This window comes from Podarcis filfolensis (genome assembly GCF_964270895.1).
Source record: "Podarcis filfolensis genome assembly, chromosome: 5".
NCBI classification, from domain to species: Eukaryota; Metazoa; Chordata; class Lepidosauria; order Squamata; family Lacertidae; genus Podarcis; species Podarcis filfolensis.
Window position 1 is genome coordinate 64,671,985 of NC_139608.1, and position 17,707 is coordinate 64,689,691.

Genomic DNA, 17,707 nt, shown 5'->3' on the forward strand with positions numbered 1-17,707 from the left:
TGTAGGCCTGGGTAAAGAAATACCAGTAGTTTCAAAGAAATACAATATCAATGTATTGCAATATTCTTAAAGGTTTTTACATTTGCATTTGACATATGGAGACCTTATGAGACAGCAGATGTACAGTGGCAATTGGTATTTGGCAATATTTGATAGATGCCAGAGTAGAATGGCCGCACTCTACATCAAACGGAGGGCACCCTTTGCATACCTGAGTGCAGCACCCCCGATCCTACATGACTCCCAGCAGAGCACTCCTGGACCACCTCCCCAAGTCATGAACCTTGAGGTTCCAGCAAACCTCTGTTTAAATAACCAATCGTGACTGGGGAGGTGGAGCCAGAGGAGCAGACCAAGTAAGGGTAGGGTTTACTCTTTAAGCATATAAGGAGGTGGAGCCTACCTAGGAACTCTCAGTCAGCTCCAGAGTTTCACCTACCCTACCCTCACTTTGTTTAGGCCTTTTATTGCAGGTTAACCTCTTCTTTACAGGTATGCAGACACTGCTACGGACTTGCAATGGTTTCTGTTAAAGGAATTTTCACCACATTGGCAGGTTTCACCTTCCCCATAGCAAAACGTCACAACTTCAGGCCTTGAGCAGAAGGCCTTCCCTCAATGGGGGGGGGCATGAAGTGGTGACACCCCCCCCTGAGGGTTCAAAACCAGGGTTCCCCATTAAATGGGCTGTGTTGAGGGGAGTCACTGGCAATACGCTGAAAGGTTGTCAGTGCACTCCCCTGTGTTGCAGTGAAATGGGGGGCGGGCTCGCTGCTTAAACATACGTCATTCAGAGCTAGCCCAATCCCCAGATAGATTGGTTAACCCTGATGTGTCCCAGATGTGCCTGGGGACTGCGAGGGATAAATGCCCAATGCCTAAGCCAAGGTCTTCCCACATCTAAAAGTTTAATAAAGTTGTAGCCAGTTTTAATCCCATTACATGTGTCATTATTCCCCCTGGGTGTCATCTGGGGTTGGGGGGTCTCTGCCTGGGCACGCAGTGTAATAAAGTGATTTTTTTTTCCAGCTTGTCAAAAATCAAATTTTGGTATCAACACTTGGTGTGATACAAAATTCACATTCCGAATTTGGAAACGTTAGTTACAGCTCTAGAATTAACCAACTACTGCCAAAATTATCTGTGTGCCACTGATTTGCCATCACTTCACCAATTAATAAGAGGACTGCACATTCCTGAGAACGACAGTGAGGAGAAAACATAGTACCCAAAATCATGATGCAAACTGCATTTCACTTCAATGGGATGTGAGAAAAATCTTGCCTAGTACATGACACCAAAAAAACAACAACAACACTTTATTTTATTTCTACTTTTTTAGTAGAATTCCCTAGGCCAGTGACCAATCTCCTGCCACTTCTCATGTCCAATAGGATCTTCTTTGTTGGTGCCAATTGCCAAAAGGGAGGTGGAGGGTAATTTCCACCAAGATTTTGACTGGGAAGGCTTCAAACCCCCTCCCAAGATGCTGTGGTGTCAAATGACAACCCACTTCCTGCTTTCAAAACTTTTAAAACCATGTTACAATTGTTTCTCATGTAATTAATGCCATGTCTAGCTAGGTCCACTGTTGTTCCATATGGTGGAAACACCATAATCTGAAATCTCTTAATGTTGCTTGGCAACTAATAGAAACATTAGAATAAAGGCAAATATGGGGTGAATGATAGATATTGAATTTCATCCAGAACACAAATATGTACCCCAAAATTTATAAAATAAGACAATGGGCCTGAGCAAAAGTTCACTGTACAAATTCTTGCAGGACTAAATCCAATTATCATATTTGCACTTCACAATAGGACATTCATTCAAGTACTCCAATTGTGGGACTTCATCTGTTCCCCAAAAAAATATTTCTAGAAGATCCTATCATTTTGCAGTGTAACATACAACAACACAGGCATAAGGAATTATTTTAATGATTGCATTGTATTGCTTTTCAGTGTTTTTATGTGGCTGTACATTGCCCTTATATTTTGTGAGAGGCTGGTATAGCAATACTCTTTAAAGATTACTTAATTTTATTTATAAAAATACAAAATTGCATGAGAATTTCCCCATATTCTTTTCCGGAAGCCCAAACAACGCCCTGGAAGCCCAAACAATGTATTTCCAGCTGCTTTCTTTAAATCAGTCTTTAAAAAAGTACATGCAGTTTTTTGTACTCAAAAGTAAGTCCTTCTAGGTTCAATGGGACTTACAGGTGATTACAGGTTAGCAAGCAAAAAGATTCAATGCTACATACACTTACCTAGAAGCAAGCTCCACTGAACTCAAGGGAGCTTACTTCTATGTAGAGACATGCATAGGATTCCACTGTAAATCTCACAGTGTGAAGTGCTTTAATTCTGCAAATTTCCTTGGGGCTTAAACATCTATGACATTATATTAAGCATTATTCGTTCATTGAGATTTGACATCTACAGGATTGAGCCTTATGATAATTAGCAATCAGTTATATTTTCATTAAGAGTACAATTTGAAAAATGGCAAGATAAAGACTATATCACCATACTCAAATTAAGAAGATCAGTGTTTTGTTTTTAAAAAATAGCCCTTTGCTTACCTGCCGTTGGTACTCAGATGGAGCTGGGACCTTGAATAAATGTTGCAAAAGATCTAGAATGTAACAAACTGCAAGGAAGCAAGAAGTCATTGTAGCAGTGCAGCATTTAATTATACAACAGGTGTGGTGGCATTAAAAATGATGAAATGAAAGCAGCGCTTATTCATTAGACCAGATTTGCTTGGAACATAATAGCTGACTAAAGAGGCACAGCAAATCTATTTGAATTTCTGGGTGCTATGTTGTGACTTAAGGCAAATTAGTCTTGTCGGCAACTACCGTATTTTTTGCTCTATAAGACTCACTTTTTCCCTGCTAAAAAGTAAGGGGAAATGTGTGTGCGTCTTATGGAGCGAATGCAGGCTGCGCAGCTGTCACAGAAGCCAGAACAGCTGCTTTCACTGCGCAGCAATCCCTCTTGCTGTTCTGGCTTCTGAGATTCATAATTTTTTTTCTTCTTGTTTTCCTCCTCCAAAAACTATGTGCGTCTTGTGGTCTGGTGTGTCTTATAGAGCGAAAAATACGGTGAATACAATTTTAATTAAAAAAAATATCACTATGGCTGTAATCTACCCAATGTTGGGCAATTTCCCTTCTGTATTCCCCATCCCTCATTGTTCAGGAGGGCAGCCAGAAGTTTGTGTTTCCTTTGTCAAATTTTTATTAGATTTTTAAATCTTTACATATAAATTCCAGATTCCAAATGTGTTATACATTTCTCCTCTGCAAACGTTTTTTGAGAGGAGTGCAGGTGACTTTACCAGGCAGGTGGGGAACAAATTTCCTAACATTATCTTGCAATTCAAGCCCACATTTGCAGTATATTTGTAATGATTTGAGCTTAAGAACAGCTTGATGATGATCCGGGCCTTTTTTTCAGCTGGAACTAACTGGAACTCAGTTTTGTCACCTTTCAGGTCCCATGGGAGACTTTGCGGGTCCCCAGGGTCCGAAGAGATGAATCTGAGCCACATGCAGTTCTAGGTATTTACAGAAGAGGTATGTAGATCTTCTACCAACAAGCCCCTCACCTAGCTTAAGTTCAAAGTATCTCCAATGAAAATGAATGGAGGAAAATGTTGGTGTTGTCATTTTGCTTAGGTTTTTTGTGAGTGTTGTGAATTTTTGAAACGAAAAGCCGCCCTGGATATTACTCCACATTGTCCCCAAATGAGGAAGATGTGCTCCCTAATCTCAGACACAGCAGAGGTTAATTATGATTAGTCTAGTACGATCTACTCTACAGGAGTAGAGATTATCACTGCACATTTTCAGGACTGAAACATGGATTGCAAATGTGTTTTGATGTGCTCTGCCTCAAATGAAACCATCATTTTTTGTGAGTTGGTTGGAAAACCTGTTCCTTTACTTTAGAATATAAAAATGTTTTGGATAATAAAAAGTTAAATTGATTTTTTTGAGACAAGAAGACTGCATTCAGCAGGAAGCAAGTGTTCTTCAAAAGTTTTTTGTGTTTTGTTTACTTTTTGGCAATGGATCTGGGTGCAATCGATGCATGAATTCAAGAAGCTTCACATCTCCATTTTGGCAGAAACAGAACACAATGTATTCATTATTCACACTTTAGAATGTTTAGGGAGATGTATGGTACTTGACTATGCAAAAGCCTTTGACTGTGACGACCACAGCAAACTATGGCAAGTTCTTAAAGAAATGGGAGTGCCTGATCATCTCATCTGTCTCCTGAGAAATCTCTATGTGGGACAAGAAGCTACAGTTAGAACTGGATATGGAACAACTGATTGGTTCAAAATTGGGAAAGGAGTACGGCAAGGCTGTATATTGTCCCCCTGCTTATTTAACTTATATGCAGAATTCATCATGAGAAAGGCTGGGCTGGATGAATCCCTAGCCGGAATTAAGATTGCCGGAAGAAATATCAACAACCTCAGAGATGCAGATGACACAACCTTGATGGCAGAAAGTGAGGAGGAATTAAAGAACCTTTTAATGAGGGTGAAAGAGGAGAGCGCAAAATATGGTCTGAAGCTCAACATCAAAAAAACGAAGATCATGGCCACTGGGCCCATCACCTCCTGGCAAATAGAAGGGGAAGAAATGGAGGCAGTGAGAGATTTTACTTTCTTGGGCTCCATGATCACTGCAGATGGTGACAGCAGTCACAAAATTAAAAGACGCCTGCTCCTTGGGAGAAAGGCGATGGCAAACCTAGACAGCATCTTAAAAAGCAGAGACATCACCTTACCAACAAAGGTCCATATAGTTAAAGCCATGGTTTTCCCAGTAGTGATGTATGGAAGTGAGAGCTGGACCATAAAGAAGGCTGATCGCCGAAGAATTGATGCTTTTGAATTGTGGTGCTGGAGGAGACTCTTGAGAGTTCCATGGACTGCAAGAAGATCAAACGTATCCATTCTTAAGGAAATCAGCCCTGAGTGCTCACTGGAAAGACAGATCGTGAAGCTGAGGCTCCAATACTTTGGCCACCTCATGAGAGGAGAAGACTCCCTGGAAAAGACCCTGATGTTGGGAAAGATGAAGGGCACAAGGAGAAGGGGACGACAGAGGACGAGATGGTTGGACAGTGTTCTCGAAGCTCCAAACATGAGTCTGACCAAACTGCGGGAGGCAGTGGAAGACAGGAGTGCCTGGCGTGCTCTGGTCCCTAGGGTCACAAAGAGTTGGACACGACTAAACAACAACAACATGGTACTTGCATTTTTATGTACACAAATGCAACTTAATTTTGACTATGTACTTAAGTTTACTGACAAAGCGATAAATCTCAGTGACTCGTTGGAAATGTCTAACTAGACATTTGTAAATGTCTAACCGTTGTAGCTTACTTGTTTTATCACATATATTTGTCACACTATTATATATTTAAATCAAACACTAGTCTAGGGTGTTTGAAACAAACGCCTGTTTTTTCCAGGAAATTCAATAGGATATAATGTATCACTCTACATAGGGTACCTTCCTGATGCAATAAATAAATAAAACCTCCTTGCTGATCTTATATTAATACCTTGTGGTGCTCCTACCTGGGCCTGGGTCTAAAAAACTTCTTTTCATTTCAGTCCTTTTTGGAGCTGATTTTCATTGTGATCCTTTCTGGCTCCCTTGGAGAAGGGCTGTCTAGGAGGTTTGCAAGCAAGGCTAATTGAATAATCAAAATGAGGCGACATATATTTAAACTTTATTTCTGAAGATTGTGGGGATCTCAGGATCCCACCTTGATTTCACCATTAATAGAGCAACAATAACCAAACAGTTTCCCAGCTACTTCTCCATCAGGTCAAGTATTTCTGGGTACATCAGCTGAAAAGCATCGAGGCCCCAAATGAAATCCCAGTGGTTCCACTTAGGAAACTCTGTGTCATGAATGAGGTTAGTAATTCGAGGCCTCAATTCTGCAATTTCCTTGGGCTGTGAAACCCAGTCCTGTCCTCCACTCCACATCGCTGTTGGGATGGTGATCTCTTCAATTCTGTACAAGGGAGGAGTCGTCTAGGAAGAGACAGATAGATTGAATATCGCCTAGATACATGCACACATCTGCAGCTTAAAAAAAATAATCTGTGAAACTGCACACAACAAACTTTCACCAAAGTAAGCCAAGTGATGTTAAATTCAGTTCTTTTATTGGATTATCAATAAGTTGTGAAAATCAGAAGTAATTTGAGGGAAGTGTGGACTGCTACTTGAATGAGGATGGTGTTGTGTGGATGATGCACAAAAAATGCACACAAGGGGTGTATCAAATCCAATTTAAACTGCCCCTTGATACATACCCTCACTTTTAATCACCTTTGCAGACAACACAAAAATCCAGCAAATTCCTACCTGGTTGTATATATCTATGTTCTTTGAGCCACAGTCAAAATATCTGAATTGACCTGCCATAGCTGTCTAGAAAACAAAATAGATAGGTGAGTATACAGCCTGCCAACGAAATCAAACAACAAGCAAAGCTAACCCAAGAGGAAGATGTTGGGAGAGGGCACTCACTGAGAGTATCTTTCACTTTCATTTCATTTAACATTTAATTTGTATACCACCTTTCTATTTTACTATACCCAAGGCGGTTTACAAGCTAAAGAAACAAAGAATGTACACCTTATGACACCTTGTATGTACACCTTATAACAATCTAATCCAACACAAAAAATGTGATAATAAAACATAACTTTAAAATAAGCAACTTATATCAAATAAAGTAATATTCAACAATCCATTAGAATAGTATAGAATATTAAATATCAGCATATAAAAATTAAACAAAAATCCACCCTTAAATTACAATAAATAATTTATAAACTGTCATCAATAAAAACAACGGCAAGCCACAGTGCATAAAATAATACAATACAAATTGAGAAGCAGAAACTGGAGGGTGGGGCAAGGCAGGTGGAAGGAGGCCTTGCCTGATGAAGTCTCTCCCCTCACAGTTCTTCCTCTAAGCACAGCTCCCTTATGAGGATTCCTAGGGCTGGAAGGTGGAGCAAGGCAGGTGAAACAACGGTGATTGCACTGGCAGTTGAATCTTGCTGGAACTCTAGCAATGGAGAGCAACTTATGCTGCACATGAAGGCAGCAGGCTAGCTTAAGGGCCACAAGGCAGCCCACACAGCTCTCTCCTCCAGCACTTTGCTTGATCCTTGCACACTTCCCAATCAAACAAATGCCATGGGCCAGGCTAGTAGCTGCCTCTTTTCCTGCTCACTCAGCCAAGGACCTTTCTTAATGGTGTTCTCTTTGATGCATTGGGAGAAAGTAAATAGGCAAGACTTCCATACTGCCCAGTTTAGCAATAAGCAAGCATTACTGCTACTGGGGCACAGGCTCAGGACAGGGGCACTGGCTTAAACATGAGGTGGGCTTCTGCTGCTGCACCTCCAGCACCTACCACCTAAATCGACAGCTTCACTTAACCTCATGGTAAGGCCAATTTAGGCAGTGTCTGGGTTACAATGGCTTGTTGGTTCTGGTTTTGCCACTGCTAAATTGGGGGGTCAGCTATACAGCTGCAAATATAGCGTTAAAAGTTTGTTTTAAGTGCATTATGCAAATTTGTCACTAGATGACGATAGTGAGCTTATGTAAAATTCAATACATTTTTCAAATCATTTTTCACATCGTTTTTTGTGTCATTTTACACTGGAAACTCCGCTACAATATATTCTGGCTCCCTTCTATTCAAACAATATCTAAGTTTTTATAAGGCAGACAACATTCAACAGAGAGAGAATGAGAGAGAGAAGGGAGATCTTAGTATCTCTACCTGGCCCCAGTGGATCATATTTTTCACAGACGTATAATCTGGGAATCGTGATACATATACATCAGTCCGACTCTGTAAGGGAATGGTAAATTTAGAAGTCATTTCACTTAACCAAAACTCATTGTACTGGACTGTTGGCAGAGGACAAAAGCAGATATATGTTATTACATGTTTTTCTGAAGTGCAAAACTGATGCTGAGGAAACCCTGACATGCAGTTCATAGCAACTCATTCATCATGAATGAGTTGTGTGAACCAGCTGGGTGCCTGAACTCCACAGTTCTAGGATTTTATGATTCAGATAACTGTGAGCAACCCTTCAAATGAACAGCCCTTATGTGCCACAAGGAGTTGGCTCATGGCTATCTGGCCTATTTCCCCACCCAGGACACACCTGTTGTCTGTGCCCACCACCACCCACCTGCCCATTCAGTGACATGTCTAGAGCTCCCTGATGTTATATGGAGTCTTGATTCGGCCAGGGTCTCCCCCATCCTTGCTCATGGGCCTGCAGAGCCCCTTCTTCCATTTGACAAGCCCCATCTGCCTCTCACTTCCCTCTTCAGCATGTGCAGAAACTGCTTTCTTGAGCATTGGATCCAATACTAGTCTTGTCCACTCAGTCTGCCACAGCCTGTCTATGCATGCAAGGGAAATCTCTAACTCACCAAAGGTTTGAGACCCATTGCTTACCCTCACCAGATTTAGCAGGCCAGGTGAAAGCTGACTGTAGGGTGGGGGGACCAATGGTGTACAAACTACCCCAGAAGGAGAAGAAGAGGAGTTTAGATTTGATATCCCGCTTTATCACTACCCAAAGGAGTCTCAAAGCGGCTAATATTCTCCTTTCCCTTCCTCCCCCACAACAAACACTCTGTGAGGTGAGTGGGGCTGAGAGACTTCAGAGAAGTGTGACTGGCCCAAGGTCACCCAGCAGCTGCATGTTGAGGAGCGGGGACCCGAACCCGGTTCCCCAGAATACGAGTCTACCGCTCTTAACCACTACACCACACTGGCTCTCCACCACACTACACCACACTGGCACAACATGTCCCCCAACAGAAGTACTACCTCTCCTTTAACATTACACCCCAGTCATAAATATGATAAATAAATGAAGAGACATACCGCATTTAGATTTTTTTCATTGAATCCACTGACAAGAAAAAGAGCTTGTTTGCAAAGCTCATCTACCGGGCGACGGCTGCACTTTGGGGCCAGAAGGGCTTTCAGTTTTGGACTCAGCAGACAAAATTCCTTTGTGCCAAATATAGCCTGCAGAAAGTCAGAGATATTTCATAATCCCAATCTCTCAAAAGCATTCCTTAAATGGGGCAGTTTAAATGTCCCTGTAGCTGGTTCATATTAAGGGTTTTTTTGTTGCTGATTTGTAAAAAGGTTTTAATCGCCAAATATAAAAATTGCAAAGTTATCGCATTACAAAACAAGGGGATAAAGATGAATCTATTGGAATCTTTTAGAAGTTATTCTTTAAAAGGTAGAAATATTATACGTATCTTCCAAATGAAGAGTTTTAACTTCAGAAAGGTTGGGTGCAAGTTGATTTGACTGATTGATTTAGTTTGCACTGTGTGGGTTGGCTCTCCTAATATATCCATGAAGCTCAAACCTTGCCATTGCTTGTCTTGCACATCTTGGTAAACTGCAGTGACACTAATGTTGTGACAGAAGCTCAATGGCACCAGATCACTCAGTAGACCAGACACTCCTGCCATTTCCACAACTCTATTAATTCTCCTCCAGGCTTTCCCTTTTTATATCCTTATAAGGTGAGCCAAAACATCTTGTCTGGTCTTCTGTGTTATGATCCTTGGTCTTCATAATTTGGACTCTATATATCCAGTCTCAAGAGGGTACTTTTTTAAAAATAGTTTATCCTTCATGCTTTCTTTTCTGTCATTTGATAGCCATGATAACATTTTAGTGAAAAACAAATTGCATGTATGTCTGAAAATTTAAGGGTGTTGGAATCTAAATTATTAATTAACACCCCCCCCCCAAAAAAACACCATGTTTTTCCAGCTAATTTACCTACAAAAAAACTGGGCTTGAGCCATAAAATTAGACATCTCCCATTATGTCATGTCAATTAGAGCTTACGAAAATTGTGAAAAGATAATGATTGCACACATACCTTCACCAGTGCTGTTGGAAAGCGTATGATTTGTAGTGGGACACTGATAGTGTACTGCAACGTATAGGAAGGGGCCAGGGCAAAAAACATCTTAATTTTTTCAGGCATTTGAGGTAAAATAGAAAATGCCACAAAAGCTAGAGAGGAGGGGGAAATGGAGATTCAGTTTAGCATCCCTTGGTTTTGAATTTAAGTAATGCAGTATTTTTAGGCAGACTCTTACTTTAAAACATAGTTGAGCAAAATTAACATTCATTTCATGCGGCACAATTCTTTTTCAAAATGGAAGAGTTAGACTACATGCAATATACAAAGCTAATTTATAGGATGGAATTGGAACCTCACTACAGTAAATGACATAATTACCACCATTGCAACAAAATGACATAGGCTTTATGTCAGATGAATAGATACATGTTTGAAGCCTATGTGCTTTGCGATGGGGCAGAGTTGGGAAGCCCTCTATCCTATATATCAATTTCATTTACTCTCAGATTCTCATTTTTCCAATCTTAAATTCAGTTCTCCTCATTTCTACATCAATTAGAAATATTTTTTAAGCCCGCGTGGAAGGCTCTCTCAATGTAATCATGCCCCTGAAACCTTACTTCCCAATTATGTAGAAATTGTTCCCCACACATACACTTTCAGGCTCTATAAAAGGCTTATGCAAGAGATCAGCAACACACAATCCCACTCCCCCTTTCGTGCATTCAAATAAATATCCAAAGAGTACTATGTTTCTTATAAAGACAGCAAACCTATCACAGGTTCTTGGATAACTAAAACTTCAGTAGATATCTGGTGCAATCTACAGTAGATACCTGGTGCATTCAAAAAATGATGTGGTTTTTATGCCTTTATTTGAATTCTTTATATGACCAAGAACTAGTTCAACATTGGACCATCCCATGCCAAACTGGCCCTCTATAGAGTGCATGCCAAGGTTTATAGTTATCATACCCACAGAGCATCCTTGAGAATGGCAGACATAATAGATGTTCTTCTGTCCAGTTTTCTGCAGAATGAAGTCTACCATGGCAGTAAGGTCATAGATTCCCATCTCATGAAAACTGAAAACCACAAAACAAAGTAAATGAGAATTAAGTGCACTCATAATCTTTGGTTACAAGCATAAGCTCTTTCTCTAGAAAGCACTACTAAAAATATTTAAGGAACAAAAGGGAAGATTAAGCAGAATTTACCATCAAATACCTAAAATTAGGTGACAAGATGAGGGGAAAGAGAAACTTACTAGGGCCAGCTGTGCCCAGGCTGCGATACAACAAGTTAACACTAAAACCATGAGCACGTTTACTAAGAAGAAGGTTTCCGTTTACAGAATCACAGCAAAGTCAGATAGTAAAACTTTTCCTGGACCATAAAATCAGACTGTCGATGAAGGGATTGCAGTGAAATCATTTCATGGATGTGTCTATAAATTTTATGGCCTGGATAAGAACTAAAAACCATTTAGCACACATATAGAATTACTTTAATGGCTGAATATAGCCCGACATTAGCCTTCATCAAGTCTATTCAATGCATAATAAAGTAGGCAAGGGTGAGCATGCTTGAACTACAAAATAACATTGAATGCCAAATTCCAGTCACTCAACTGCAAAAGAATAAATCTCATTGAATGGTGAATTCCAGTGATTACACACCAAATGAACTTACCTAAAATCCCAGAATGCTTCTTCTTCAATTGAAAGGTTTTGGTGTCTTCTAGACCAGGAGTTTCCTCTGTTGTTTCCAATCCAAACATCATATCCAGCATCTGCTAATATGAAGCCCAGGCTCTGATGCGGCAGATTTGTGACCCAGACGCTGCCTTCCATGGTCAAACAGTGCAACAGCAGTATAGATGATTTGGAGCCTGGAAGTAAAAAAGACATTGATTGATTGATTGATTGATTGATTGATTGGCTGAGTGAGTGACTGACTGATTGGTACCTCCAAAACACAACACAAGATACAATTTTAAAACTTAATCTAACATGGAGCAGTAGGCTTGGGTCTAAATGTTGGGTTTGGATGCAAGAAAGATAGGCTCCAGTTCCTGTTCAGTTGGGAAGCTAAAGTCTCAATATTACACGCAGAAACATTGGAACTGAACCTTGAAACCTAAACCCCCTTTCTTTCTTTTTTAAAAAAAGAGCTAACCCAAAAATTCTCAGGAAAGAACATTTGATCTGTTGTTGTTTTTTCCCTTTTGTCTTGTCTTTCTTTCTTTCTTTCTTTCTTTTTGGAGCACCTAATAAATAGACAATTTTAGTCCTTCTGGAAAAAATCTTTGTTTCCCCAGTTTTGCTGCCCACAAATACCATGGAGGAATTATCTATATACCACTTCCTCCTGAAGCAGCTATCTATTTCTTTATAACTTTTATATGCCACCTTTTTTCTGAAGAGCTCTAGGGATTGTGAAAAGTCCCACCTCCCGCATTCGTATTAGAATCATAACAATTCAATGAAGTCATTTAGGGTAAGAGAGAGTCACCCGGAAGCTTCTTGGTCAGTTGGGGATTTGTACCTGAGTCTACCTAGTCTTGGGCCAAAGCTCTAACCATTGCACCACACAGAGTTAATAGAGGCAGAGCAAATCAGTGTTCACTGAAGGAGGTATGCTGCACATTCTAGCCATCAGGCTCTCTTCCTGCTCACAACTGCAGATAGAGCATTTGGGCTGGATTCAACTAACCCAGCGTGCTTGCATAAGCCAGCTCAAGGCATCCCATTAGCATAATGGGATTTTCCCCACACAAACACTCTGTGTCTCCTGAAAATCAGCTGTGGAGAACCTCAAGAACAGCACACAGGAAGGGAGGGAGGAAAAATTGCTCTGTCTAGCAATTAGAAATGTTTACATTCCTGAGAAGTTATGGAATAAGGACCTAAAATTTACTACTTGCTGTGAGCTAAAAGAGAATTTCATGAAAATGATGTATAGATGGTATTTGACTCCTACAAGACTTGCAAAAATGTATAAGAACACGACTAAGATATGTTGGAAGTGTAAAGTTTAAAGAGGGCATATTCCATCATATGTGGTGGACGTGTAAAGTAGCTAAGGCCTTCTGGGAAATGATTTATAGTGAACTGGAAAAAAATGTTCAAAATAACTTTTAATAAAAAACCAGAGGTTTTTTTATTAGGTTTAGTAGGAGAAGAATTACCAAAAGATAAGAAAGTATTGTTTATGTATGCGTCAGCAGCGACAAGAATATTATACGCCCAGGGATGGAAAGAAGAAAGAGCCCCATTGAAAGAAGAATGGAAATTGAAGATGATGGATTATGCAGAGATGGCAAGGCTAACCAGGAAGATCAGGCACCAAGAGGATAACAAATTTAGCGGAGAATGGCACAATTTTATTGAATATATCAAAGAACACTGTAAAAGTTTTAAAATAGTAGTAGGATTCACATAACACTTGTAATTTAAAACAACAAAGGATAAAAATGAAGTATAACAAATTGGAATAAATTAATTAGATGCAGTTAAAAGAGGGAGAACTTCAGAAGCCAAGGGAGGAGTTCAGGGAACTCCATAAAGGTAAGGATTTGATTATGGGGTTTTTTAAAAGAAAAAAAAGTGTGTGTGTGTGTGTGTGTGTGTGTGTGTGTGTGTGTGTAAAAACCCTGTGTTTTATTTTTGAAACCTTGAAAATAATTTTTTAAAAAAAGAAACGTTTACACTGCTGGAAAGATCAGAAGAGTACATTCCTCCCCATGTTTTCTTTCCCAGACCAGACTTCATGTTAGTGGCCATTACTGTACAATGAAATGAGTCACAGCAGAGCAGTGGCGTAGCGTGGGGGGTGCAGGGGGGGCGGGCCGCACCAGGCGCAACATCTGGGGTTAGGGCAAATCCATGGGTTAGGGGGCGCAAATCCACGGGTTAGGGGGCGCAAATCCACGGGTTTGGGGGCGCAAATTACTTGCCTTGCCCCGGGTGCTGACAACCCACGCTACGCCACTGCAGCAGAGTCCTTGAGACATTGGGTCTCATGAGCTTTTCTGTACCTCCTGGGATCCTGTTCAGGCTCAAGTAATAGCCGTCTTCTGTAAGGACCTCATACTCTTCCGAAGGATATCCCCAGTACTGGATTATCTGACTCTGTAAGGATACAAGGCCACATGTTAGACCATTTCCTCCACCAGCAGAGGTTTAAAAGTAATTGCTAGAAGCCGAAAGTTTTCGCCTAAAGGCTCATTTCTAAGCATTAAGCATGGATCCTTCCTGACATGATCAGAATGACCCAGGAGAGCCGTGTACGAGAGTGAATATTTATATTTGTATCTCTTTGGATATTTGGGGAAGAATGAGCCAATACCGGCAAAGTTTATCAGCAACCCCTTGGGGGAAAAGGCAGCACAAAGAAAGGTGAAAACAAAAAGATCCCTGGAAAGTACAAAGTGGAGACTACACAGAGGATGCAAAAACAAAAGCAACTTTAATACAGTTTATTTGAGGAGGAAACCATGCAATCGTTTGCTGCTTGTCAATAGAACAGAAACTAAAAGCGCAGTACTTGAGAAATGACTTACGTAGATAGTTCCTGATACAGCAAGCCAAGAAGACCAATACACCACAGTAATATGCCAATATATGTTTTTTCCACTCCTCAGGGGTGATTCATTTTAAATTAGTTTACAAAACAATGCAGATGCTCCTGCGCAAGACTGGCCAGTGGGATACGCTCCAGTTGTTGCTGGACTCCAACTCCCATCAGTCCCAGCCAGCATGGGTAGTGGGAGTTGTAGTCTAACATGATTTGGAGAGCACTACATTGACTCCCCCCTGTCTGAGTGCTTTCTGGACCAATCCTTTCACACGCAGGAGGATAGCTATGCCAGAGCCACATACCTAGTGCCAGAGCTACACACCCATTGCCAGCAGATAACATCAAACTTACAGAAGCTTTGCCAGCATCATGAAGTAATTACAACTGGGCTTCTTTTGCTGTGTTCAGGCAAGCCTCAGGCTGCCACCCATCTTGGAACACAGCTTGAGCTCTGGCATGTTCTCAGTCTTCGACTTTTCTAAGTTGAAGACCTGGCAAGCTTCCAATCTGAGGGACTAGTGTTCACTATGTGGACAAATTGTACTGCAAATTACACTGACATGCTTTTATGAACAGAGCGTGTGCAGAAGGAAGGGTTACCAGATGTCCCCAGTTCCTGGGGACAGTCCCCGGATTTGCAGATCTGTGCCCAAACAAATTCCATCCCTAGAATGTCCCCAGATTTGCAAATCTGTCCCCGGGAAAGCTCAGCAGCCCAGAGCCAGCTTGGTAGTGCAGTTGGCTCTGGCTGGCTTCAGGAGCTGCTTGTGAAGTGTATACTGCTTGCTGCTACCACCACTGCCGAAGGGGAACCAGGGACGTCCAGCGGTGCACATCTCCTGCCCCCTTCCCCCTTTGATTTGACAGATTGGGGGAGGCTTGGGAGTCATGGGCAGGCAGGCGCTGCCCAGAAGGGGCACAAGATGTGTGGTTTCTCTGCCAGGCAAGGCGCAAAGCCCTTCTTTGCACCCTGTGAAACATAAATGTGCAGAGTTTTTTTTTAAAAAAACTGGGCAACAGCTGCCTGCATGTGACTCCCAAGCCTCCTCCAATTAGTCAAAACAAAGGAGAAAGGGGGCAGGAGATCGGGGGAGGCTCAGGAATCATGGGTGGGCAGCGCTCAGTTGCCCAGTTTTTAAAATAACTCTGCACATTTATGTTTCACAGGGTGCAAAAGAAGGCTTTGCACCTTTATACAATATGCATGTGTGCTTGGGCCCAGGGTCTTTTGCCTCACCATCCCCACTACTGACTCCCTGTTGCTACTCAGCTTAAAAAATAAAAATAAAAAAATATTCATACAATATTCATACATTATTCAACTTACTTACAATATTCATAAACTGTTCAGGATTCAAGTCTTCTGAGCTCACTGCTCCATGTACTGCCATCATGATAAGCAATAGCCACATCCTTGAGAACCTGCAAAACAACTGGATATTTTAGATAATATAGGGGAAAGGTTTACTGAGCTTACTTATTTAAGAGAGTTTTTATATGACTGAGTCTTCAAAACCTCAAAGCAGTTTACAAAGATTAATATAAAATATCTATTAAAACACTGTTAAAATCAGATATTAAAAACAAGTTGACTTTTCAAAATTTCAAAAAATAAAATGTAATAAAATGAAATTACATGTTACAATGCAAATCTGGGTAGTGGTGCTTAAATAAAGGGTTGTTTTTTTTAACAGGCGCTGGAAACAGCAAAGCAGATGTGCTTGCCTAATATCAACGGGTATGTCATCATGCATCATCTCTCAAAGGGGCATTTCCAGCCCTATTTCAGAGCATGTGGCACCTAGATCCTGTTTAAAAAGAAAAATAAGTCAGAATGCTTCTTAATGCCAGAAGCATTTAGCACAGTCAGAGGCAGTGTGCTTCTGAATACCTAGGAAGGGGAAAGAGAGGAGGGAAGAGGGTTTTTTATCTATTTAAAAAAAATCACTTGTGCCATTCAAAACTGGAGAGAACAGAGTTAATACCAGTGATGTGTGTGACTTGCATGGACCATTTGTAGTATTGAAAGAGGACCTGAGTGTAGAGGAAACCTAGTTGACTATGCCAACTTTACCTTGCAAACATGCATTGACTTTTGAAATCCTGAACATTTTGTTTTTGCGGCAGTTGTAAGATAAGCTGTGATAGTAGAAGTTTACATATGTTCAACATTCGCAGGCAGAAAACACTTCTTTGCTGCTTCTAAATAATATGCCATTTTAGTATCAGTAGTTTTTTTTTAACATAAAGTGTCCGGAGGGCTTCCCGCATACCCAATGAAAATGCTCATATATTGGGTCAGTTTGTGCAGTCAATAAAATCAAGAGCTACAATGTTTATTAGATCATACAGGTTTAGACTATGGATGTAGAGAAGGGGGTGTATAATTAAATGGGTCTCTCCAATGCTTTTTTTCCTTAAAAAAAAATGTTTACAGTAGGACTACTCTCACTTTCCTACTCAAATTGAAATACTGCCCCTCAATGAGGCCAAACTTAGTTCACAAAATGTTTAGAGGCATGCGTACCCCTGTGTCCCTGCAGAAAAAAAAGCAGTAGGTCTCTCTCTCTCTCTCACGTACACAGATCTAGCCATGTAAAAAAGAAAAGAAAATTTGTGTGGAAGCATGCTGACTGAATCCTTGCACCTGAAATACTAAGGAGTAAGTATTTGGCAAAAAGAAAGCCAGTATGAATGTCATCAAAAACTTTGCGAATCAGAATTATCATTGTTAAGAACATAATTGTCACTTTCTGTACTTTAATTCCCCTCTGACCCTGCTTTTATATAATCACATACAGAAAGCATGCATATATGTACCTGCAATAATAATAATTATTATTATTTATTATTTATTCCCAGCCACTCAGGACAACATTTCATGCATCTCATGAAGAAGATTTTTGTCCATGAAAGTCTATGTTTGTTAAGTCTTTAAGAGACTACAAGACTGTTTGTTGTTTAAATATGGACTCTGATAGTTTTAGATCTCAAAAGAAGTCTTGGAATTAGATTCCATACACCTAGCATTTTGAATAATCCAATGCAGAACTCACATGAATGATCCTTTCATTCCTTCCACTGTTCTCATTTCACACACACCTGCTCAAATAGAAGAGTGAGTGTT

At 40.6% G+C, this 17,707-nt stretch overlaps 1 protein-coding gene across 1 annotated transcript; it reads right to left on the reverse strand.

Annotated features, from left to right (window-relative positions):
• Positions 1-5,827: 5,827 nt before the first annotated feature.
• LOC310762741 (lipase member M-like) lies at positions 5,828-17,707 on the reverse strand. The gene is made up of 10 exons (XM_083614213.1): positions 17,637-17,707; positions 15,912-16,002; positions 14,039-14,132; positions 11,692-11,890; positions 10,975-11,084; positions 10,012-10,148; positions 8,985-9,131; positions 7,857-7,928; positions 6,419-6,484; positions 5,828-6,082 (listed from the first exon to the last, which is right to left on the reverse strand). Exons 1-10 carry the CDS (start codon positions 17,669-17,671, stop codon positions 5,855-5,857), a joined length of 1,179 nt encoding a protein of 392 aa, XP_083470339.1. The 5' UTR covers positions 17,672-17,707; the 3' UTR covers positions 5,828-5,854.

Excerpts from the sequence above, each read along its gene's own strand:
- LOC310762741 (XM_083614213.1), bottom strand. The coding sequence starts at position 17,671 with ATGAGAACAGTGGAAGGAATGAAAGGATCATTCAT. Across the intron at positions 11,085-11,691 it reads GAAGCATTCTGGGATTTTAG|TTTTCATGAGATGGGAATCT; the intron begins GTAAGTTCATTT and ends TGTGGTTTTCAG. Across the intron at positions 7,929-8,984 it reads ATGAAAAAAATCTAAATGCG|AGTCGGACTGATGTATATGT; the intron begins GTATGTCTCTTC and ends ATTCCCTTACAG.